This window comes from Silurus aristotelis (assembly GCF_946808225.1).
Source record: "Silurus aristotelis genome assembly, chromosome: 23".
Taxonomy (NCBI): Eukaryota; Metazoa; Chordata; class Actinopteri; order Siluriformes; family Siluridae; genus Silurus; species Silurus aristotelis.
The window spans coordinates 5,813,002-5,837,870 of NC_139596.1; the positions used below are offsets into that span (position 1 = coordinate 5,813,002).

Genomic DNA, 24,869 nt, shown 5'->3' on the forward strand with positions numbered 1-24,869 from the left:
GGGGGATGAATGCTGCAGAAAATCAGCCAGACCTCACCACTCCCACACATAATTCGCTTAAGCTTGTGCACTAGAACTTTGGGGCGGTATTAAGCCCGGTCTCGTTTTTTTTTTTTTTTCCTGTGTGTTTTTCTGATTTTCATTGCTGGAGAAAATGAGTCGTATCCTTTCATGACACTTGGGTTCTTTTGTGCACAGTCGGAAGACACCTTTGAGATGAAAGATCCCATAAAGCGTTCACATGCAACATAATAATGATCATATTTCTTTCTTATATAAGATCCTGTATAAGCCGAAGCTGTAAAGAAAAAGTGTGTGCTGGCACTGCAGGTTCATGTTAGCTTTTCAAAGCTCTTGTTCTGGTTCTTATCTTTATAAAGTGGTAAAATAATGGAAATAATGGATATCTCACATAAGCATTATCGTCCTTGAGCTTAGTGCAGTTCTGAAGCTCTTCCATTAGCTATTCAATAAGGACTTTATGTAGTAATCAGAGTTATGGGAGATAATTGCAACAAATGGAATATAGATGATGAGTGGAATTACACAGCACAAATAAATTATTAATGGCACAACAAATCTGCAGTCACAGCCAGCACACAAAGCATCTGGTTCACCGGATGTATTGTATGTGCTGTAGCTTTGACGGTGCTATAGACCTCATTATTAGTAATGAAATAGAAAATATATAATTATGCCTGCATAGTAGAATGACTCAATCATTTAGAAGCTTAGAGGAGCACTGGGAGGTTTTGGTTATTTAAAGGGAATTGCTAAACCTACTGACTTCTGAGCATTATTATTTCTGTCTCTGCTCATTGATTTTTGCGAACATGAGATGTAGACACATGTACAGTATATAGTAAAAGAACGAATGAAAGGAAATGATGAACACAAAAAGACTATCACGGAGCATATATGACTGAAAGAGTTCAGAAAGTGTCAATTCTATGTTCTATGTTTTATTTTTTATGTAAAAATGCACAGAGTAAATATTGTGTTGTGTAAATGCATTATGAGACAATGGTAATGGAAAATGGGAAAGGTTACAAGTCACATTTCCTGGTGTTTTTCCAAAAAAGTGTTTTTCCATAAGTGTTTTGTCCATAAGGGTGCCATTAATTGTGATGTATATTGTTTTCTTTTTATAATAATAATAATATATTTATTTATTTATTAAATTTTTCCAAGAATGCCAATAGTCACAGTGAGCACATGGATAAACACCAAAAACATAAATTATTTATTCTTATATTTTAACTTAAAAAACAAATGTCTCTACTGTTCATATCCTAATTTTGGCCTGGAATAAAGAAATATGCAACAAAAATGTAAATAATCTGCAGGTTATCAAAAACAGCACTTAGATTGAGCAAATTTGATACAAATTATATTTCGATGTATTTTGTTTATTGAAACAGAAAATAAAAATTTTACATTAGGAAAAAAATATTGAACATTTCAAATAATCAGAAGTCAGCATTTTTACCATTCACATTTTTAACATTTGAATGAACATAATGCACAAAGCATTTATAAATAAAAAAAACTGTATTGTACATTCGTTTACATTTTAAAACACAATTAGACTTACAGTAACATATTTATGTTGAGATTAGCATAATTAGTCTAATTCTTAGTCGCTGATTGAGTAGAGATTAGCATGTTGCATGGTTCACACATTCTTTTCCTGTCGTTACTTACTCGGCTAATTCGCGGTTTGGGAGCACTGGAGCTGAGCTCTGCTAATTTCTCAGCACTTCTCCGAGTCCCATAATCCCTCAGAGAGCAGCAGAGTAGGAGCCCAAAGCCCAAAAGAGATCACTGAAAGAGCTGTTACTACGGTCTAGTGCTGCTAACCTACCTTCTCATTTCCTGTATCCATTAAATCTGTGGATTGAGTTAGGGGTGAAAGATGTTCTAGTGCTTCTGCTGACCTGGGTTGGTTTGAGGGTTAATATGGATTTTACACTATGTACAGCCACAGGATTTTGCTTCGCTGTCACATTTCTTTAATCTTTAGTTGGATTAGATTGGATGTGGGTTTGGTTTGGAAATGAAAATTGAGCCTATATCTTATTGATTTTTGCTTCATGTTATTATAATAGTTTTTTTTCTTAAATCTCAAACAAAATTGTAGATCTCAAGAGACCTGAATGCATTGACACACCCAGAAGCTAATGTAAATAGTATTACACTGTTGTTGTATAATAAAAAGATGAAAAAGAATAAAACATAATAAAATGTTGTGTATTGCTGCTATCTAAAAATAGCATATAAGGTTAGGGAGTTAGTGTGGTTTTTATTTTTAATTACATATATTGTTGTGGCTTATCTTTAAAATGAGTTACTTACTATAATCACTTATTTCATATCCATTTTTATTAGTGGTTTACTCATTAGTTAGACATTTTCCATCTTTCTTGAAATTAAAATGTCAAATAATAAAATGTATCTGTGGCAAAAACAAAAGTTACTGCTTTACTGTAAATGCTGACACTGGAGACTCCTTCCAATAATGTTAAATCATATAGAAAACTTCACCATAGCAATGGTTATATAAATGATATATACAATGACATTTTTATTATAGCTAGCATTATTGACAACTGCAGTTAGAAAACATTAATCAACACCTATTAAGCAACTAGAATTCTAAATATATTAGCAGTGTAGTATAAGGTATATTAAGTTTGTTATTAGTCGGCATAATTAGCACTATTAATCTTTGACATGTTTGATTAAATGAAAATTAATCAACCAAAAGGTGACATAAATGATGCAGTGAGTTGGGTAAGAGGAACAGGTAAAAGAACCCTAACCCTAACCCTAAAAGCAAGATTTTGCAACAAACAAGAATCCTCAATTATGACATGATAATGAATCATCTTGTTTTTATGGATTTCCCAATTATGAGTGAGGAATTATAAACTCTGTTTACTCTGAAACTCTCTGAACTCTGGACTTCTCGATCAGCAGGGGGTATTTCTCACACTGTCTGGTCAGAAATGTTCCAGCATATGATATGTGATGAAGACATGACATCTCTAGCCCAGTGTTTTTAGTCTTTAATCTTTAATGAATTATAAACAGTATCTCACAAAAGTGAGTACACCCCTCACATTTCAGCAACCATTGTAGTATGTGTTTTTAAGGGGCAATACTAAGGAAATGAAACTTGGACATAATTTAGAGTAGTCAATCTACAGCTTGTATAGCAGTACAGATTTACTGTCCTCTGAAAATAACTCAACATACAGTATAATATAATACAATATAATTTCTAAATAGCTGTCAGCAAAAGTGAGTACATTCTAAGTGAACCTGTAAAAACTGTGTCACAAGTGTAAATATTTTATGTGTGCACCATTGTTATCCAGCACTGTCTTAATATTCCTGTTCTTGGAATTCGTCAGAGCTTCACAGGTTGTTGCTGGGAACCTCTTCGTGACATCACAATGGATGTTAGACACATGGCGCTTCTCCACCTTCGCCATGAGGATGCCCCACAGGTGTTCAGTAGGGTTTAGGTCTGAAGACATACTAGGCCACTTTATCACTTAATCACAGCTCCCCAGTAGCAGGATCAATTATGCAGCCCCAGACCATGATGTTACCACCACCAAGCTTGACCATGTAGGAGTGACACAATTTTCTTCGTACTCCTCACCAGGGCATTATCATACATGCTGGACACCATCTGAGCCAAACAAATTTATCTTAGTCTTATCAGGCCACAGGACATGGTTCCAGTAATTCCTGCTCTTGGACAGGTTGTTCTTCAGCAAACTGTTTGCGGGGTTTTTTTGTGAGCAGCTTCGGAAGAGGCTTCCTTCTTGGGTTACGGTCTGCAAATCGACTTGTTGCAGTGTGCTGTGTATTTTCCTCCACTTCTGCAACATCTAAAGCAATGCTGGCAGCACTTATGTTTTTGTTTTTTGAAGCCAGCCAATCTGTGAGTGTGCGTGGGTTAGGGGTTGGCGTCGAGGAAAGATGAGCGTTGCCGTGAGTGGGTGTGTGTCCCGGCGTGAATTTGAGGAAAAGAAAAGCGGCGGGCAAAAGGGAGTCGGAACCAGTAAGATCTGTTACAGATTTGTCGTACTGCCACGTGATGTAGCAACTATAATTTAGCAAATCTTGCACAGTTCCTCTCTCTGCTCAGTGTTGGTAATCTTAAAGCTTAAATATCACCATATAACAGAGGTAGCGTTTTTTTTGGCTACCAGTTCAGTGTCTGCTCAGCATCCATCTTCACCTGGTCATGTGACCACACATGCCACACGTGCACTGCCTAAACTAAACCTAAACAATCTGGTCTTTTTTTGTTTTGTTAGCAGCACGGAAAATCGTTCCCACTGTTCCCAGAAAGTGTGTCCACATATGCGCTTATTTATTTCATTAAATCGCAGCATTTGCCGTCATATAATCGCACAAGCCGACATTTCAATTGCGATACAATTAATCGTGCAGCAGTAGCATACAGAATATAATTTATTTATTAAGAGTAAAAAAACTATAAATTTTTGCATTATTTTCAAACATTCTAGTTCAACATTTTAGCACTGACAATACAATTTAGCCCTTTTTTATCTGCTGCAATGCATTTCTAATTATAGCTAAATCATATGCATGTAATGGCAAGTAAACTATAATGAATGAAAATATATTCATAGAAAATACATACAAAAAATCTTGCCTTTGTTTCTATATAAAGGTTCAGGCATGAAAAAAGCTACATTGGCTTTGAGTGATAAAAATGCTATATGAGCAAAAATATTAATAAATAAATAAAGCAAAATATGTGTGCAAACAATTAGTAACAAAAGGGGGATGAGAAGGACGAGTCTGGTTGCCATAGAAACCGGACGGTTTCTGGAGCATGGGGAGGATTTTAACACAACATACTGTGCCATGTTAAGATGTGCTGATTCAGCTGAATATCAGCCGCTAGCAAAAATGTGCAAGTCTGCAGTATTGCGTATTATTTATCATTTATTTTCTACTCTGGTGTTAATTAAGTTATAAATGATGAAATGATAATGGTGCTGAGGTACAGGGACTAAATGTTTGGCTCGGTTTCTGAAAAGTTCAGCTAACCTGAGGAAATAAAGAGATTACCCACTCAGTTATAGTCGTCATTCCTGTCTGATCTGTTTGATCTGGAACGAAGGATTGTGCTGGAAAACAATTAGCCCAGGACCTTTTCGGAGGATCGTTTTAGAGCTGCTATTGAGCCATGGCAAACATTAAAATGAGAGATTGATTGCCACTGAGTGAAGATATGCTTTAATGTTTATTTTTTTCTCTTGTGCAGGCCAACGATGCCTCAGGGAACACCTGGAACTGGCTGTACTTCATCCCCCTCATCATCATCGGCTCCTTTTTCATGCTCAACCTGGTTCTGGGAGTGCTGTCAGGGTAAGAGCCAACACCACATCACTACATCAAATATTCATTCCTCAAGTGTTTTATTTTATATTTTTTTTTCTAAAGGTTGTCCTGCTGCACATTTTCTGTTTTCCAATGCAACAGAATGATTAAGAAAAAAGACTCTTATCATTCATAATCAGGATCTGCCATATTCATATCATTTTTATAAAATATAATATATTGTGAGTGTGGATGCCTGGAGCTTGGCTTGTGCTTGTCTTTAGAAATGAATGTTGTGTTTACGTTGTATCTTGGAAATCCAAAGCTCTGACCAGAAAAGTAAGAGAATTTAGAATTCAGAATTCCTCACTGTGAATCTTACCTTTTTACCTTAAGAAAGTATTCCACTCATCATATTGGCTGGCTAGTATCTTGCTAATAAAAGATGAATATGTGATTTCCATTAAATTCCTTTAAGGTGAAAGGTGACTTCACACAAGCTAATTTCTGAGACATTTGAGTGATAAAGTGTTACACACCAATGTAAATTGATGTATAATGTGACGCAGAACATTATACTCTTGGTTTCTTTTTCCTTAACAAGGTCCTGGTGATGTTTGGGCCCGGCTCTGTCCTCTACTGGATGTCACATTTTATTATTTAGATTATACATATTGTACACAGATGATGTGGTCAGCACTACTCACATAGTCATTATATCAGTGACGGGTCATGCATTTCACATCTAGGCCTTTAATGGTGTCCTACCGAAATCAATCCACCTCTTAATAGCATCATTATGAAGCAACAGCTATAAAAACCATCGATATTATAGAGAACAGAGAGTTATCTCATGCAGTGGGAATGAATGCCATTACTAAAGCAAGAAACCCAATTAATACAATTCAACAAGACTCTTTTCACTGCAGCCAAAGCTGTGCCACCCACATATATTATCTCTAGCAGAAACTAGATACTCCCAGTGTCACTAAACCGGATTGGTTAACCCAACAGTTTGATTGTCATGCATTTTAAGCAGCAGCTGCTCTGTTGATTCTGGAGGCTTCAATGCAGATTTCTTTGACCCTGGTAAAACGTGATGGCTGAAATTAGCTTGGATAGAAACTCTAAAATAAACGCACACTCCTGAAATCAGCACAACTGAGAGAAAATATGTGAAATGAAGAGAATAGACTGTTGGGAATAATTTAATACATATGGACAAAAATATATTTGAATGTAGGTCAGTGGTTCTGATATTAAATAGGCCAGCAGAGAAGACCTTGCTGGCCATGATGGCCCACACCACTGTGGGTTTTTTAAGAAAAGGCATCTTGTAAAAATATTTAATACCACAGAACTTCCCGATTTCAAATCCAATTGGTCAAATTGTGTGGAGTGACAGTAATTTAAGCAATAATTCATATGATAGTTAATAGTTATGTGCTTGTTCTTATACTGTACATTTAAGGAATTTGGCAGATGACCTTATTCAGAGCAACTTACAGTTATATCAGTTATACAGCTGAGCAATTAAGGGGCCAAGGGCCTTGATCAAGGGCTGAGCGGTGGCAGCTTAATGGTGGTGAGATTTGAACCCATGACCTTCCAATTAGAAATCCAACATTTTATCCTCTGAGCTTCCACATATACATTATTAGACTTACATGACTTACTCCACATAATCTAAGCATAGCAATAAACAGATTTAAAAAGTGTTTTTCTTTAACAAAGTAATAATGTAAACAATTGACAAATCTTATATAAAAAATAAAACTGTTTGACACACCACCCTGTGGTAGAGGATATTTCTTTCTTTTTATTCCTTTAAATTTCTTGTGGAATTTGCATGAAAAGGCACAATGCCACAACATGCATTGTAACGTAAGAATTAAAGCCCTATTAACGAGTAGCCTTCACATGTACGGTGCATTTGTGGTATTAAGTGCTGTATGGGGTGCAATGTTCTTGACAATGTGATTAGGCAGCAATGTTATGCCAAGGCAATGTTACTTACAATTAGATTTGTCTTCCATCAGTCGTGATGTGGCCTAAAGGCCCAGACAGATGCTCTACCTCCCCCTCTCCTTCACTCATGCTCTCTCTCTATTTCTCTATTTCCCTTTGTGACTCTTTCCATCTCTCAGTCTGTTTCTTACACACACACACAAGCACGCACATACACGCTCGCACACACTGGCTTAATGCAGGATCGTTAGATGAGTGCTCTGTGGTGCTGCTGCTACCAGAGAGAGTTACATTTATGACTTCTCGGAAAGCAAATCTCATTTTCAGCCTTCTATCATCAAACAGCTCCACCAATATGCACCACAGCGACACCGTGGCATCGGAAAACGTTTTCTTTCTTTCTTTCTTCTTTCCTTATTTTCTTTAAATATCTGCATATGAATGTGTTGTTATGAAGGGCCTGTCCCTTGTTCCCTCTCTCTTTCTCTCTGATGGATGTGTGCAGCTCCCAGGCTGATGGGCAGAGGGGAGTTGTTGTGTCCTTAGAGATTTCCTGATCCCTTACACTCCATCTGTTTTGGTGTATTTGCTGCATGCTAACAATCAAACCCTTTACTGGGTCTTTCTTTTTAAATTATTTCAGTGTCTCACTGTCTCTCTTACCCTTTCTCTCGCTTTCATTTCACTCATTCTCTTCAACTCAGGTTATAGTATACTCATAGCTTCCTCTTATATTTGTTGCCGTGAAATTCGGTTCTTTACAAAGCTCCAGGTATCGAAGCAGCTTTTGAAGACACTCTACTGCACAGAGAGTATTTCAGTACTTCCATGTTGTGGTGCTGATGAGACATGCTTTCACAGCCCAGTGTGTCAGTGTGGGTGTTTGTTGCAGAGCCTACAATAGTGGCACCATGGGTTTGCGTATGTGCATTTGTTTGCCTGTCCATGAGCGAGATAGTAAGAGGGCAGTAAGTCTGTGTGTGTGTGTGTGTGTGTGTGTGTGTGTGTGTGTGTGTGTGTGTGTGTGTGTGTGTGTGTGTGTGTGTGCGTGTGTGTGTGTGTGTGTGTGTGTGTGTGTGTGTGTGTGTGTTTGTTAAGAGAAAAAGTTTGTGTGAAAATCTAGCTGTACCCATTTGGGCACGTGGTATTGTGTGTGTATTCCTCATGTAACATCCTGTTTGCAGCTTTCAACACGCAATTTGTCACCAGTTTGTCATTAATTTAAGGTATAATAAAGTTATAGCTGCTTTGACCTTATTCAGGGTCAGTGTGTCATGTATCATGTACCTTCAGTAGTTCATGCCATGCTTATGAATATGTTATAAAGGTCCATGTAAATACCTTAAAATAAATGTTGATTCTAATGTCAGGCCACAAATAGTAATAGCTACTCTCCTAAAAAAATCACCATGAAAGAATAATTAAGTTGTGTGTTGAGCCTGATGGTCTTAGAATGTATAATGTGACATGCTTCTGGGCAGCTGTTCCTACTATTAAAGATGGAAGGCAACAAATTTCACAAATGTTTAATTAAACTTCTCTGACTGGGAGCCCTGCAAAGAAGCTGGTCTACATGCCACCAGTAGGCAGGGATGGGCACGTGTATTTTAATACGCATTGTAAATATAAAATAGGATTTTGTAATTTGTATTTGATAGGGTTGATGAAAATGGCTTCATATTTTGTATGAAAATACTTTAGTGTTTTGTGTTTTGTAGTTTTAAAATACTGTAAAATACTTTGTAAGAATTCAACATGATGACATCATAAAAATGCACCCTCTGATTGGTGCCTACTCAGAAGTTTGCCTAGACATGTTGAGATCAGAACAGAAAATTGATCTATATGGAAGAAGGTGGTGAAATAATTTATAAAGAAATATTTGATTGATGAATATTGTACCCTGATTGAAGTAGCTGTTTAGTAGAATCATGATTTTGCCTGACATATAATATATTATTATATTTATGATTAACAGTCAAATAATTCATTAGTTAAGAAACTAGTTAGTATTTTGATATAAATTATTTTGATACATGGTGTGGCTTCTGTATTTTGTTGTTTATTTTGATACGCTTAAATTAAAGGTATTTGGAATTTTTTTTTTAAATACATTTTGATGTATCTTTGCCCAACGCTGCCAGTAGGAGTACAACATAACAAGACCAGAAATTAAATGTTAATTACATTTTCCATATATTCCCTTATCTGTTCAACTGTTCATCCCTCCAGCTCTATTCTTTAATACAACCGCTACAAAGTGAGGGTGAGGGCTATCACGTGTTTCCTCTAAGACCCCTAGTTTGGTACACATACCGGCTGGGTGCGGCTTATATTTGGGTGCGCTTAATAGTCCGGAAATTACGGTAGTTTAAATATTTAAGCAACTTTGTCATTTGTTTACAATTTTGTATAAGAATTAGTTTAGTAAAACTAGGCGTAATGGGCTAAACTATCCTAAGTGCACAAGTATTAAGACTCCTGAATTTTTCAGCCATGAGTGGTGCTTTCCATACAGTTTCCACAAAGTTGAAGGCACACAATTGTATAGGATGTCTTTGGAGGTAATGCATTAAATTTTCTATTATCTGTGCACAAAGTTAGCTCCATGAAGATATGTTATGCATGGAAGATCTCGATTAGCCTGCTAATGTAAATTGCTACAGAGCTCTGACCTTTGACACCTTTGGAATGAATTGGAACACTGGCATATGTTCATATTACTTCAGATTCCTTGTGGCTGAATGAGCACAAATCTCCACAAGCACACTCCAAAATCTAGTGGAACATCTTCTTAAGGGCATGGAGGTTACTATAGCAGCTAATGGAAGCTGTATGTGGAGTAGGATGTTCAAAAAAGCACATTCTTATAGTCAGATGTTCACCAACCTTTACCCTTATTGTGTCTTTTCATGTTTGTCCCAAAAATATAAAGAGTTGAAAGAAGATTTCATTAATATGATTTAATATGGTTAATAGGTACATTAAAAAGTAATTATAAATAAGTAGTGCAATTACTAACTAGTGAGTAATTTTAATACATTTATGTCAGTTGGTAGACGCCCTTATCTAAAGTGACTTAATGCATCTGAGCAGCAATTGGGTTAAGGGCCTTGATCAGGGGCCCAGGAGTTGCAGCTTGGTGTGGCTGGAATTTAAACTCACAACCTATGGAAGCAAAGCCAAATGCCTATACCACTGAGCTACTATCTCCGAATACAGTCTTGACGATGTCGTATTTAGTGATAAATTCAAAACACTGTCTCACAGGCTAATGTCTGGCTCTTTTAGCGTCAGTTGCAAAGCAACCACACACGCTAATGAACAGGAACCACTTGTCCTGTAATTGGTTCCTGTGCATTCCTGCAACAACAAACTTATTAATCATCTTTTCTCCAGGCATAACATTGCTACTATGATACCGTGGGCTTGTTTCTGTTTGTGTGACCCTGCATTCTGCATAATCTGTGATTGCTCAGACGTAATGCATTTAAAACTTAGTCATTTTCTTTATTATCATTAGAGAAACTTTACTGTATAATCTGACATTTTATTGCACAATTTGGCCAAGATTTTACAAAAACACAGTATCATACAGTCACATAGAGTGTAACAAGTAATAAAGATTAAAGGTCACTATACACTGTAAAAATGTAGTCTGTTTGGCATTCCAGGGTGTCTTTTCGAGGTGTTTACTTTCGGCTGATATGGCAGACATAACACAGAGTCTTGTATTTGGTTTCTTGTATTATATATCGTCTGTTATTCTCATACCCTCTCCCTTGATCTTCTGTTACACATTCAGACCTGCAGGCTCTCCTGGTTGCCATGGTGATTGGGGGGTGTCTCTATTTGTGTGTGTGTGTGTGTGTGTGTGTGTGTGTGTGTGTGTGTGTGTGTGTGTGTGTGTGTGTGTGTGTGTGTGTGTGTGTGTGTGTGTGTGTGTATCCCTGCATGTGATGGCAGCTGTACAGATACACATTTCAGGATATCATTGTTATTTGTGATACGTTCAGTGTTAAAGACAAGTTCACGGCCACGTACACAATGAAGAGAGATCGGATAATACGTGGAAGATGAGGGAAAAGGGATTAAATATAGTCATCTGCACAATCAGTTTTGTGATGTTGTATGAAATGCAGATGTGTTTATTCAGCCATCCTGTTCCTCACTCTATCTCTCTTATATGATATATGATGTGAATTTGATCTTATGCAGCCAAGCTGTATTTTTATCTTGTATTACAGAATACACAGTGTCTTGTGTGCGTATTAGTACCAGGACATTAATCGTGTTACATAAAGCCTGATTAAAGGAGTGTAGCCAGATTTTCAGGAATATCACAGTAATTTTAAACAGTAAGAGTTATCAATATGTAAGTAGGGATACAATTTAATTCATTATTCGGTGCATAGAGCTTTTAACAATAGACATGGTCTCAAAGCTTCACAGAGATAAAGCGGTTATAAAGTCGTATAAAGAATGTATAAGTTTGTTACTTTTAAGTTCATTCCCAATGAGCAAACCAGTGGCGACTGTGGCCAGGAAAAACTCCCTGAGATTGCATGAGAAGAACCTTTGAGAGGAACCAAACTCAAAAGGGAACCCATCCTCATCTGGGTGGCACAGAATCTGGTGCCTGCTGATATTAATTACAATCCAAATCTTTCCTCAAAGTTCTTGAGATGTAACTTCATAGGTCTTTAGGCTGTTGATGTGGAACCATCTATGGATCAAATGTACTTTATTTTGAAATAAGTGTGCAAAGAGTTTCAATTATTCCACTATGACATAAACGGTATTGAAAAATAGCTAAAAATATTTTTCTAGATGAAACCTAAAACAGGAAATGTCTTGTTGTGTTGAAGATTTTTTGTGCATCACAGACAGTGTGGGTATGATGGGTTAAAGCCTTCTTTTGTGTGTGTGTGTGTGTGTGTGTGTGTGTGTGTGTGTGTGTGTGTGTGTGTGTGTGTGTGTGTGTGTGCGTGCGTATCAGAGAGATAGAGAGAGAGAGAGAGAGAGAGAGAGAGAGAGAGAGAGAGAGAGAGAGAGAGAGAGAGAGAGAGAGAGAGAATCTATAATCAGCAGAAATGTCAGTGACAGGGATTCCTTCTAGGCAGCCCACACTTGTACACACATATGCGCAAGGACTCTTAGTGTCACACTCCTACAGCTTCTGCATCGCACGATGGCTGGAAGGAGAGAGGTGGAGAAGAGGGTTGATGCTGTTCATGGCAGATATACAGAGACTTAGGGACACAGATCATGCACACCGCTGTGGGGGCAGAGAGCTCAGGCAGGGGGAAGTCCTTTTGCCCTGTGTCATGTTTTCTGCCTGATTCTTCTTCCTCCCACTCTTTAGCTCTCTTGCTCTCCTTCACCCTGCCTCCTACTTATCTCCTTTTTCCTCCAAGCGTGTGGTTTGAGCTAATGGAAACTGGAGGAAACTCTCTCTGTGGGTGAAGGGAAAGATAAATAACAGTTCCACATCTCAGTTACTTAATCAGAATGGTTTCACTGGTGTTCTCTCCTTCCAGCCTGCATCGCCTCCTTCAGGCCTCTTTACCTTATGGTGCTTTTCATATGCAACTGACTGACACAAGCAATGTACTCTCATGTTTTAATCAATATGATAACAGAAAGCTAAATGTTTGTTCCCCTTCATTCACTATCGCTATATGTAATAAGGGCCAAAATTGGAGGCTGATTTTTATTTATTTTTGTAATTTTTTAAGACTTCCTACTCAAAGGGAGAAATTTTATAAATGCCCTCATAGAACCACGGTCTGAATAAAGACACTGGAAATATTTAGAGAGAACAAACCAAAATACTGAAACATCTTGTTACAAATTGTTTGGAAATTGTTTAGCTGAAGTTCCGATCAGTTCAGAGACTAGCTACTGTAGAGACTGTGTTTAGAAAAGAAAACTTTTTCACACCTTTATAAATTTGTTTATAAGTTACCATCCTGGCTAGTGATGACATGGCTTGTTAAAAAAAAAAAAACATGATGAGTCATGTTCAGAGTCTGATCTGCTAGTTGAATTTGTCCTATGAAGCACTAGCATAAAACAACTTCTCCTTCTTCTTCTTTTTCTTCTTCTTCTTCTTTCGACTGTTCCCATTAGGGGTCACCACAGCTGATTGTCCGTCTCCATACCCTTCTGTCCTCTACATCTGCCTCTTCTAAATTAACTACCCGCATGTCTTCCTTCACCACCTACCTAAACCTCCTCCTTGGTCTTTCTTTTTTCCTCCTTCCTGGCAGCTCCATCCTCAGCATTCTCCTACCGATATACCCCATGTCCCTTCTCTGCACATGTCCAAACTATCTCAATCTCACCTCCCTCACCTTGTCTCCAAAACATTCTACATGCGCTGTCCCTCTAATAAACTCGTTTTTCTGTTCATCCTCGTCACTCCCAACGAAAACCTCAACATCTTCAGCTCTGCTACCTCCAGCTCCACCTCCTATCTTTTACTTAATGCCACTGTCTCTAAACCATACAACATCGCAGGTCTCACCACAGTCCTATAAACTTTTCCTTTCACTCTTTCAGATACTCTTCTATCACAAATCACTTCTGTCACTCTTCTCCACCCACTCCACCCTGCCTGCACTCTTTTCTTCAATTCTCTAACACACTCTCCATGACTTTGCACTGTTGACCACTGCAACCGCACCACTCCACTGCCCTCCGTCTTCTTCACACACATGTACTCTGTCTTACTCCTACTGACTTTCATTCCCCTTCTCTCGAGCATGTACCTCCACCTCTCCAGGTTTTTTCCACCTGCTCCCTACTTTTACCACAAATAACAATATCATCTGCAAACATCATAGTCCATGGATACTCCTGTCTATCATCGTCCGTCAACCTGTCCATCACTACTGCGAACAGGAAAAGGCTCAGAAACCTCCACCTTGAACCAGACTTAAAAATACTTTTTACATTTTAAATACTTAAAAATAGGTACCAACACACTCCTTCTCCATTCCTCAGGTATCCTCTCACTTTCCAAAATTCTGTTGAACAATCTGGTTAAAAAATCCACTGCCATCTCTCCTAAACATCTCCATGTTTTTACCAGTCTTTCCAGCTTTCCACTCTTCATCCTCTTAATCGCTGCTCTCACTTCCTTCTTACTGATCCTATCCACTTCCTGCTTCACCAACTCCACATCATTCACCCTTCACTCTCTCTCATTTCCGTCATTCATCAGCTGCTCAAAATACACCCTTCATCTTCTCAACACACTCTCCTCACTAGTCAACACATTTAAATCTACATCCTTTATTGCTCTAACTTGCAGCACATCCTTCCCAGCTCAGTCCCTCTGCCTGGCCAACACATCCTTTTTTCCTTCCTTAGTATCCAACTTCACATACAGCTCCTATACCTATACCTATCCTCATATACTTTTTCCTTTGCTTTTGCAACACCCCTCTTTACCTGCTGCCACATCTCCTTGTACTCCTGCCTACCTTTCTCATCTCTTTGCCAATCCCAATCCTGTTTCCCCCACCTTTTTCTCCTTATGCTTTCCTGTACTTCCTCATTCCACAATGAGCCCCTGTCTGACCTATCCCCTGAATCTCACATCTTATCACATCTACACTGTCCCCCTCCAACACCTTAGTCTCCAATCTTTTTCAGGATGCATCTCCTACATAGAATATAATCCACCTGTGTGCACCTTCCTCCACTCTTATACGTCATCCTAAGCTCCATTCTCTTCTTAAAAACAAGTATTCACCACTGCCATTTCTATCCTTTTAGCAAAATCTACCACCATCTGCCCTTCCACATTCCTCTTCTTAAAGCCATACCTACCCATCACCTCCTCATCACCTCTTTTCCCTTCACCTACATGCCCATTAAAGTCTCCCCCAATCACCAATCTTTCATTCCTATCCGAAACTCTCTTCACCTCCACCACACTCTTACTGTACTCTTCCTTTAGGATCACCACTACACCATTTCTATTTCCATTAATACCATGATAAAACAGTTTAAACCCCTCTCCTATGTTCTTGGTCTAACTCCCTTTCCACTTGGTCTCCTGAACACACAACATATCTACCTTTCTCCTCTCCATCATGTCAGCTACATCTCTCCCTTTACCAGTCATAGTACCAACATTCAAAGTGCCCACTCTTACCTCCACTCTCCTCCACTTCAACTGTCCCTGCCGTCTCTGTAGACGTTTTCCTCCTTTCCTTCACCTCCTTCAGCCAACAGTAGCCCAATTTCCACCGGTACCCTGTTGGCTAACGATACCTGTGGTGGTTGTTGATGACCCGGGCCTCGACCGATACGATATTAAATTCAGGTTTCTGATCTTCATGTTTGATTTAACACATGTTTCACGCTGCCTTTCCTATTGCAACCCTCCCCATTTATCCGGCCTTGGGACCAGCACTAAGAGTTCACTGGCTTGTGAAACCCTATTGGCTCCGTTGAAGCACTAGCATACAACAAAACAAAAAATGTGATATAAAAATATATGAAATCTATAGATTACACAGTAAGGGGTTTGGGTTATTTTTGTTAAAATTTGACTTCACAGTGTAAATGCAAGTACTAAATGCAAATGCTTCTTATTCATCGTGTTTTACTTTTCCCATTTGAATCTCTCACTAGCAATATTCCACTATCATGGCAGCAGTTTTTTTATTTACTTGTTTTTTTTGCTTAGGGTGACTCTAACGAACTATGTATACATAAATACACATAGAATTGTTTTCTCTTGATGCCTCAGTGTTTCTAAGCATGTGTGTGTGTGTGTGTGTGTGTGTGTGTGTGTGTGTGTGTGTGTGTGTGTGTGTGTGTTTTTCTATGCAGGGAGTTTGCTAAGGAGCGGGAGCGTGTGGAAAAGAGGCAGGAGTTCCTGAAGCTGCGCAGACAGCAGCAGATAGAGCGGGAGCTCACTGGCTACCTTGAGTGGATCTGCAAAGCAGGTCTGTGTTTGTGTGTGTGTGTGTGTGTGTGTGTGTGTGTGTGTGTGTGTGTGTGTGTGTGTGTGTGTGTGTGTGTGTGTGCGCATGAGGTACACTTGGCTGATAATGCGCACACTACAGTACACTACGAAGTTCATAATTCACTTAACGTAGCGTAACACTGTTGCTAGGCAACTGGAAAATATGGCTACTGGCTGAAGTAGATAATGTCGCTAGCCAGCATATTGGCATGAAGCCCTTTAACAGTATATAGATAAGGTGAAGGTGTAGAGACCAACAAAACAAAACAAGACCATTGCTAAAAAACTTTTGACTTCATTACAATTCTGGAACTGGACTGATATAAAAGTAGCAAATGATTAACTTTTTGGGGGAAATATGCTGTATGGTCGGTATCGTTGCAGTAGTTTTACCATTATTTCTTTCTCTTCACTTAGTATTTACATTTATGGTCTTTGGCAGCTGTCCATATCCAGAGCAACTTACAATCATCTCCTTTATACAACTGACCAGTTAAGGACTATGGACCTTCTTCAAGGAATTAACAATGGCAGCTTGGTGATACTGGAATGTGAACCCATGCACCACTAAGTTGGCACAGTTGGGCCCTTGAGTAAGGCCCTTAACCCTCAGCTGATCAGTTACTCTTATTTCTTCATACTAATTCTTGTCACAAAACAGGCAAAATGAATCCTGATTTTTAGAAGATGGTACAGTCTTGTTCTGAGTAAAATCAAATGGCTATCAAATGTGGAAGACTGACTGACTGCTTCTCATGATGCATCACAGTCGAGTGCAACAAACTCCAAAGAGAGCACTGTCTGCCTTCTTTTACATACATGGGATTATAGATGACTGTGACTGGCCAGTGTCACTGGGTGGACAGGGGGTGGACAAGCTTTGACTTGTGGCCACAGATGAACTACAACTGGTTTCTTAACAACAGGCCCATAGGGAAGTTATTAAGGTGTATAACCAAGCTGATTGGTTGCTCAGTGGTGCAATGGGTAGTACTGACACCCCTTTAGGACCCTGGTTTAAATCAAGGATTCTGGTTTAATCCTGCAAAGTTTAGCATGCTCTCACTGTCTTTCCTTTATGTTCTCCAGTTTGCTTCTATTGTGCAAAAAAAAAAAAACGACAGTATGTGGCTTGGCTGCTGTAAATTGTTCTGAGGTGTGAAGTGTGTGTGTGTATGTGTGTGTGTGTGTGTGTGTGTGTGTGTGTGTGTGTGTGTGTGTGTGTGTGTGTGTGTGTGTGTTACTCTGTGGTGTTCACTGATGTTCATTCAGAACCAGTCTCCAGTGTTCCTGGATTTAATAATGAAGACTGAAAACTGACAAAGCTTAGCCTGTGTATCGCATGTAGCTGGTCAGACCAGGCAATTATCTTGTCTTATCACTGGTTGGCAGAAAGGTCCTGATCCAAGAATGAACAAGGGAGCAATAGGAGTAGTTCCTTCTGAGTAAATATATATGTAATGTTAAGCTGACCTGTGACCAGTTTCCTGTTGTAAGAGTGCAGATCTTTCTAAGAGGTCCATTTGCTTATCCTAGAGATTTACTCTGTGTTTTCAGGTTGTGAGGCACTCAAATAGTCATTGTGTTATTTTCATAAATCTTTTTGCTGTATAATTAAGGTTTAGCCAAGCATGATCTATTTAATTGCTTTATCCTTTAAACAGCAATTCATGTTGATGCTATAAGTCCGTAATGAGAAAGATGCAGATTTGTTTATGTTGCAAAGGAGCTCATACAAGCAGTTCATGAAAAACATCTTTCCTGTAATGGTGCAAGAGCTAATTAGCCACTTCTCAGCGTGAAGCTTGCCGTGGTCCAGCAGCCCACCAGTCCTGCTCTGCAGAGATTTAATAGACTTGGAGTAGTAATTTGCCAGTCTCCTCTAGTCATGGTACTTTCGAGCAAGAATAAAGCAAGTCATGCTCCAGTAAAACTGCATACAGCCGTGTGTAATTTAATGCTAAAAGCTTAATTTGAAGGTGATGTGGTTTTGTAATCTACAATTTTTGGTGACAGAATTCCCAAGATCAGAATTCAAATCCATGCAGGCAACGACTGAGTGATGGCCTGGTGCCATTCCACACTCACACTTTCATCTGGCCTGTATACTGCCATGCAGTAACGATGATGAATTCATTTATATCTGGCTGCCAGAACACAGCCACAGCTCAAACTTGATGAGGTTGTAGCTCAAGCATGATGGAAACAGAAGTTACAGCTGGACCACTTTCAGCCCAAAACTGAAACAAGCATTATATATGTTTGGTTGTGTTTATTTTTGGCTCACTCCTTCACAAAAATGCACTTTACACGCCTTCCATCTTTCTCTTCTTGGAGAGGCATTAAAATAACTAAATTATTGCACTCTTTAATTTGATATGTTAATATAAAAAACAGCTATGAAGGCATATATATGGTGCTACTATATAAAAATTTTACTACGAGTTAAAAAAAACAGCACATTCAAGTTAAAAGTGTATTTGCTATTTTGTTATTGTGAAAAATTGCACCAACATAAAGATTTATTAACTATTGCACATTCCTTGACAACATCAAGTGGCTTTTACTAGGTAGTATATCAACATGTAAAAACTAAACACCAAAACACCATAAATGAATATATTTAAATAATAAAACAAAGCCTAAATAATAAATCCAGGATAAAGAATGTACAGGACTTCACATTGGAAACCCGTGGCATAACTACAGAAAAAAACTAGTTGAAACTAATAATTCTTGGCTGCGTTAATCAGATTTTTTCCAGATTGTAATAAAATTATAAAGAATTATATCAAGCATATTTACAAGTCCTGTAGCTTGTGCTTATGGGAAACCAATAAATGAAGTTTACATACATTTACATTCTGATATTTACGAGTCTTCAGAACTGACCTTTATCCAGTGTAACAAACAATGGCCTCTTTTATACAAATAAGCAGTTGATGGTTAAGGGCCTGACTTAAGGGCCCAGCAGTGGCAGGTTGATTGTGCTGGGATCCTAAGCTAACATTTTAACTACTGGGCTACCTCTCCCTCTTTTCATGTTATTACAGCACAAAGAATGGGTCCTGTTTAAGAAGTCAAAAACCCTAAAATATACAAAAAACTCTTTAGAATCTTTTTTCCCCAAGAGTTTAATCATACGAACCCTTTTAATTTGTGTCTGCTTAACAGTGAGCAACTTTACTTTTTTCTAGAAAATTTATCAGCCTGGTCTTTCTCAAAGAATATATGTGTCCTTCCCTTAGTGTGTAAACACTTGACATTTTCAGATTAAAGTTGGTGCAGGTAAAGTCTCTTAACCCAGATCTGCAGGAATTAACAGTAGTGCTATGTTTTCAACATCTCTGGACTTTACCTAACAGGTCTGTTCAACCGGGTGGAAACAATGAGCACTCAATGACATCCCTGTCAAAAAACTTTAATCTTCTTGCTGAATGTTAGTGTTCTTTGTTCTCCCTGTTCAGAGGAAGTCATGCTTGCTGAGGAGGACAAGAATGCTGAGGAGAAGTCTCCACTGGATGGTGCCTGGTACAAAAGGAAATGCAACAACCCAGGTTGGAACTGACCAGCGTTTTTCACGAGTTAAATATGTGTTGTTTCTGCAATAACTAATTTACATTATAGTACCTTTCCTATTTATTATACACTAACAAATACTTTAGAACAGTTAGATTTGTTATTGTTAAAACTATTATTTTACTCATCAACTTTTACATTCAGTTTGAAGACTCAGCTCTTGCAGAAGCAATATGACCACCTGCATTCTGTGTCTTTCTGTGCATTTTGTCTTAATCTCTTAAATCCATTTAGTTCAATGTCACGTATGTTTTGTATTTAGATTCTTACATTCAGTGTGCTGAGTTTAGATGTTCTGTCTCCTCCACTCCTTAATGATATTTCTCATTCTAGTTTTAACGTTTGTCTCGTTTTCAGTTTTAAAAAGGTCCAAGAAGAGCAAAAATGACCTCATTAATGCAGAAGAAGGGGAAGATCATTTCACAGATATCTCATCAGTCGGTAAGCATTAGGCCTAGAATTAATCGTAGAGACATCTAGAGGTGTTCATCAGGACTGGGATCCTGTAAAATCCAACCAAAAAGGTACAGGGCAGGTACAAACTATACCCCAGAGGTGAACTGGTTAGATTTTCCGCAGCAGCAGGTGGGTGTGAAATAAAAAAAAGAAAAAAAAAGTGTTATGCATCTACAAAGCAGATCCTTTTTTTTTTTTTTACAAACATGACCAAGGCCTTTAAGGCTCCTATAAGTACGGATTAAAAAGTTTGTTAATATTATACAGTTTTCCAATCTTAATAGTAATGTAATGGTAATGTATCTTATAATTTTAATTTTGGTGGACGAAGTACAAAATAAGTCTAATTACCCTGCTTTAATTCAGGAAAATTATACCTTTTAATACATATTACAGATTTTAGCTACAGAGTACAGTAAGAGTGTAGTGGAGGTGAAGAGGGTTTCTGATAGGGTGATGATCGTGAAGGTGGAAGTTGAAGGGATAATGATAAATGTCATCAGTGCCTATGCTCCACAAGTTGGCTGTGAGATGGAGGAGAAGGAAAGATTTTGGAGTGAATTAGATGAAGTGGTAGATGGTGTACCTAGGAAAGAACGATTGGTGATTGGGGCAGACTTTAATGGACATGTAGGTGAAGGGAACAGAGGTGATGAGGAGGTGATGGGTAGGTATGGTTTTAAGGAGAGGAATGTGGAAGGGCAGATGGTGGTAGATTTTGCTAAAAGGATGGAAATGGCAGTGGTGAATACGTATTTTAAGAAGAAGGAGGATCATAGGGTGACGTATAAGAGTGGAGGAAGGTGCACACAGGTGGACTATGTTCTATGCAAGAGATGCAACCTGAAGGAGATTGGAGACTGTAAGGTGTTGGCGGGGGACAGTGTAGCTAGACAGCATCGGATGGTGGTCTGTAGGATGGTTTTTGAGGTGAAGAAGAAGAGGATGAGAGTGAGGACTGAAAGAAGAATAAGATGGTGGAAACTGAAGGAGGAAGAGTGTAGTGTGAGGTTCAGGGAAGAGGTCAGACAGGGGGTGAAGAGGTGCTGGATGATTGGGCAACTACTGCAGGAGTGATGAGGGAGGCAGCTAGAAAAGTACTTGGTGTGACATCTGGAAATAGAAGGCAAGACAAGGAGACATGGTGGTGGAATGAGTAAGTGCAGGAGAGCATAAGGAGAAAGAGGTTGGCAAAACAGAAGTGGGATAGACAGAGTGATGAGAAAAGTAGGCAGGAGTACAAGGAGATGCGGCAGCAGGTAAAAAGGGTTGTGGCGAAAGCCAAGGAAAAGTCATATGAGGAGCTGTATGAGAGGTTGGACACTAAGGAAGGAGAAAAGGATTTATACCGATTGGCCAGGCAGAGGGACCGAGCTGGGAAGGATGTGCTGCAAGTTAGAGCAATAAAGGATAGAGAGGGAAAAGTGTTGACTAGTGAGGAGAGTGTGTTAAGAAGGTGGAGGGAGTATTTTGAGCAGCTGATGAATGAGGAAAATCAGAGAAAGAGAAGGTTGGATGATGTGGAGTTGGTGAAGCAGGATGTAGATAGGATTAGTAAGGAGGAAGTGAGAGCAGCGATTAAGAGGATGAAGAATGGAAAGTCGGTTGGACCAGATGACATACCGGTAGAAGCGTGGAGATGTTTAGGAGAGATGGCAGTGGAGTTTTTAACCAGATTGTTTAACAGGATTTTGGAAGGTGAGAAGATGCCTGAGGAATGGAGAAGGAGTGTGCTGGTACCGATCTTTAAGCATTAGGGAGATGTGCAGACCTGCAGTAACTACAGGGGAATTAAGTTGATCAGTCACACCATGAAGTTATGGAAAAGAGTAGTGGAAGCCAGGCTGAGAGAAGAGGTGACCATGTGTGAGCAACAGTATGGTTTCATGCCGAGGAAGAGCACCACAGACGCATTATTTGCTTTGAGGATGTTGATGGAGAAGTATAGAGAAGGACAGAAGGAATTGCATTGTGTATTTGTGGATTTAGAGAAAGCTTACGACAGAGTGCCAAGAGAGGAGTTGTGGTATTGTATGAGGAAGTCAGGTGTGTCAGAGAAGTATGTGAGGGTGGTGCAGGACATGTATGAGGACAGTGTGACGGCAGTGAAGTGTGCAGTAGGTACAACAGACTGGTTCAGGGTGAAGGTTGGACTGCATCAAGGAGCCCTGAGCCCGTTCCTGTTTGCAGTGGTGATGGACAGGTTGACGGACGAGGTCAGACAGGAGTCTCCCTGGACTATGATGTTTGCAGATGATATTGTGATTTGTGGTGAGAGTAGGGAGCAGGTTGAGAAGAGCCTGGAGAGGTGGAGATATGCGCTGGAGAGAAGGGGAATGAAATTCAGTAGGAGTAAGACAGAGTACATGTGTGTGAATGCGGTTGCAGGGAAAAGAGGTGGAGAAGGTGGAGGAGTTCAGGTACCTGGGGTCAACAGTGCAAAGTAATGGAGAGTGTGTTAGGGAAGTAAAGAAAAGAGTGCAGGCAGGGTGGAGTGGGTGGAGAAGAGTAACAGGAGTGATTTGTGATAGTAGGGTATCTGCAAGAATGAAAGGGAAAGTTTATAGGACTGTGGTGAGACCTGCGATGTTGTATGGATTAGAGACAGTGGCATTGGGTAAAAGACAGGAGGTGGAGCTGGAGGTAGCAAGAAACGAGGATGGACAAGATTAGAAATTAGTTTATTAGAGGGACAGCGCATGTAGGATGTTTTGGTGACAAGGTGAGGGAGGCGAGATTGAGATGGTTTGGACATGTGCAGAGGAGGGACATGAATTATATTGGTAGGAGAATGCTGAGGATGGAGCCACCAGGTAGGAGGAAAAGAGGAAGGCCAAGGAGGAGGTTCATGGATGTGGTGAGGGAAGACATGCAGGTAGTTGGTGTGAAAGAGGCAGATGTAGAGGACAGGGTGGTATGGAGACGGATGATCCGCTGTGGCGACCCCTAATGGGAGCAGCCGAAAGAAGAAGAAGAAGACAGATTTTAGCTACAGTAGCTCATCTGTTGGATTTGATCTATATGCATAAATGAGCCTTGGCCGAACATGACCCTGTCGCCAGTTCACCACTGTTCCTTCCTTGGACCACATTTGATAGACACTGACCACTGCAGACTGGAAGCTTCGGGAACAAGCAGGGCAACAGGGCAATATTACAAAAAAAAAGATTTTTTTATGTTTAGAAATCCAGAGAAGACAATGGCTTGAAGAAAAAAATTATCTAGAGAATACATGATAAAGAAACCTTGAGCGATAGTTAAAAGTGGAACCCATCATGTTCTATTTAAAGTCTGATAGTGGGATTATAAATAATTCCAGTTCAGTCACATAAGGAACAGAAAGAGTGCAAAATGTAGTATTAATCTCATACTTTAGTCAATCTTTGCATCAGTGATTTAGCATTTTTTTTGCATTTGATTATCTTTTAGTGTGTGGGCGAATAGAAAGCAAGCATGAGGTGGTGGAAAAGTGTGTGTAGGTGGGTAGATCGAGGGGCAGGTCCAGCCTTAGAGGCTTCTCCTGTGTCAGATTTCCAGATTAAAATAGCCCTTGAAATGATTATTCCTCGTCTCTCACAGGGCAAATTATAAGATGCTAATGGGCCAATATTTCACTTCTGTCTCTTTTTCACACCCGGCCTTGACATTTTAGTTTAATTTGAGTTGCTAAGGGTTTAATATAGCACTGAGGTCTGGAAGGCAGACACAGAGTCGGGACAAGAGCTCCGCCGCACCCATGCTGCTTCATCAGCCAGCATTTATAAAGCATTTATTAGTGTTGCATCTTTGTAACTCAATTTCTCAAATTTGTGTCACATTTTGGGAAATTTGCAGGGTTTTCTATTACTGTGTATTCAGAAGCTGATTTGTAACACTGGCCAGTTTATAAGTGCTATATAAATAACATTTTATTGAATTGTTATTGCACCATAAAATATAAGTGCCAATTATGTTGAGTATGTATATTGGTTTAGTACATGTGGCTGGAGCATTTCTAGAGTTGTGGCACATGTAGAATCTGGAATTCGTGTTCCCTTCTGTGCTTTAAATTAGGTACGAATACATCATAGACATTTTGACATTATTTGTCTTAATGGACCACCATGAAATGGGCCACAGCCTCTTTTACTGTTACTTCTTTCACATGTTTCAGATCCTTCGCTATCATTCTTGAAGTGATAGCAGTTTAGTCGCTTTGTGTAACTGTTCCCTCCTCTCTCCATCCTCAGCACCCCAGGGCTCCCCGTTTGCTCGGGCCAGCGTGAAGAGCAGCAAGAATGAGAGCTCCTCGTATTTGCGCAGGAAAGAAAAGCGAGTGCGCTTCTTCATCCGGCGCATGGTGAAGTCTCAAGGCTTCTACTGGACTGTGCTGTGTTTGGTGGGCCTGAACACACTGTGTGTGGCTATAGTGCACTACGACCAGCCTGAGTGGCTCACTTATGCTCTCTGTAAGTTGACATTGACTTCAATACACCAGTCCAGTTTTTCGGAATGCATTTGTGTTAATACT

General features: G+C 39.3%; 1 protein-coding gene across 3 annotated transcripts in view; it reads left to right on the forward strand.

Moving 5' to 3' along the window:
* The window catches only part of cacna1ba (calcium channel, voltage-dependent, N type, alpha 1B subunit, a), a 152,696-nt gene that overhangs the window by 70,783 nt on the left and 57,044 nt on the right, over positions 1-24,869 (forward strand). For all 3 annotated transcript variants that reach the window (XM_083526783.1, XM_083526782.1, XM_083526781.1), the window contains 5 exons: positions 5,315-5,418; positions 16,189-16,304; positions 19,792-19,881; positions 20,261-20,344; positions 24,589-24,807. In XM_083526783.1, the coding sequence (XP_083382909.1) occupies positions 5,315-5,418; positions 16,189-16,304; positions 19,792-19,881; positions 20,261-20,344; positions 24,589-24,807 (613 nt within the window). The remainder of the gene's footprint in view (positions 1-5,314; positions 5,419-16,188; positions 16,305-19,791; positions 19,882-20,260; positions 20,345-24,588; positions 24,808-24,869) is intronic.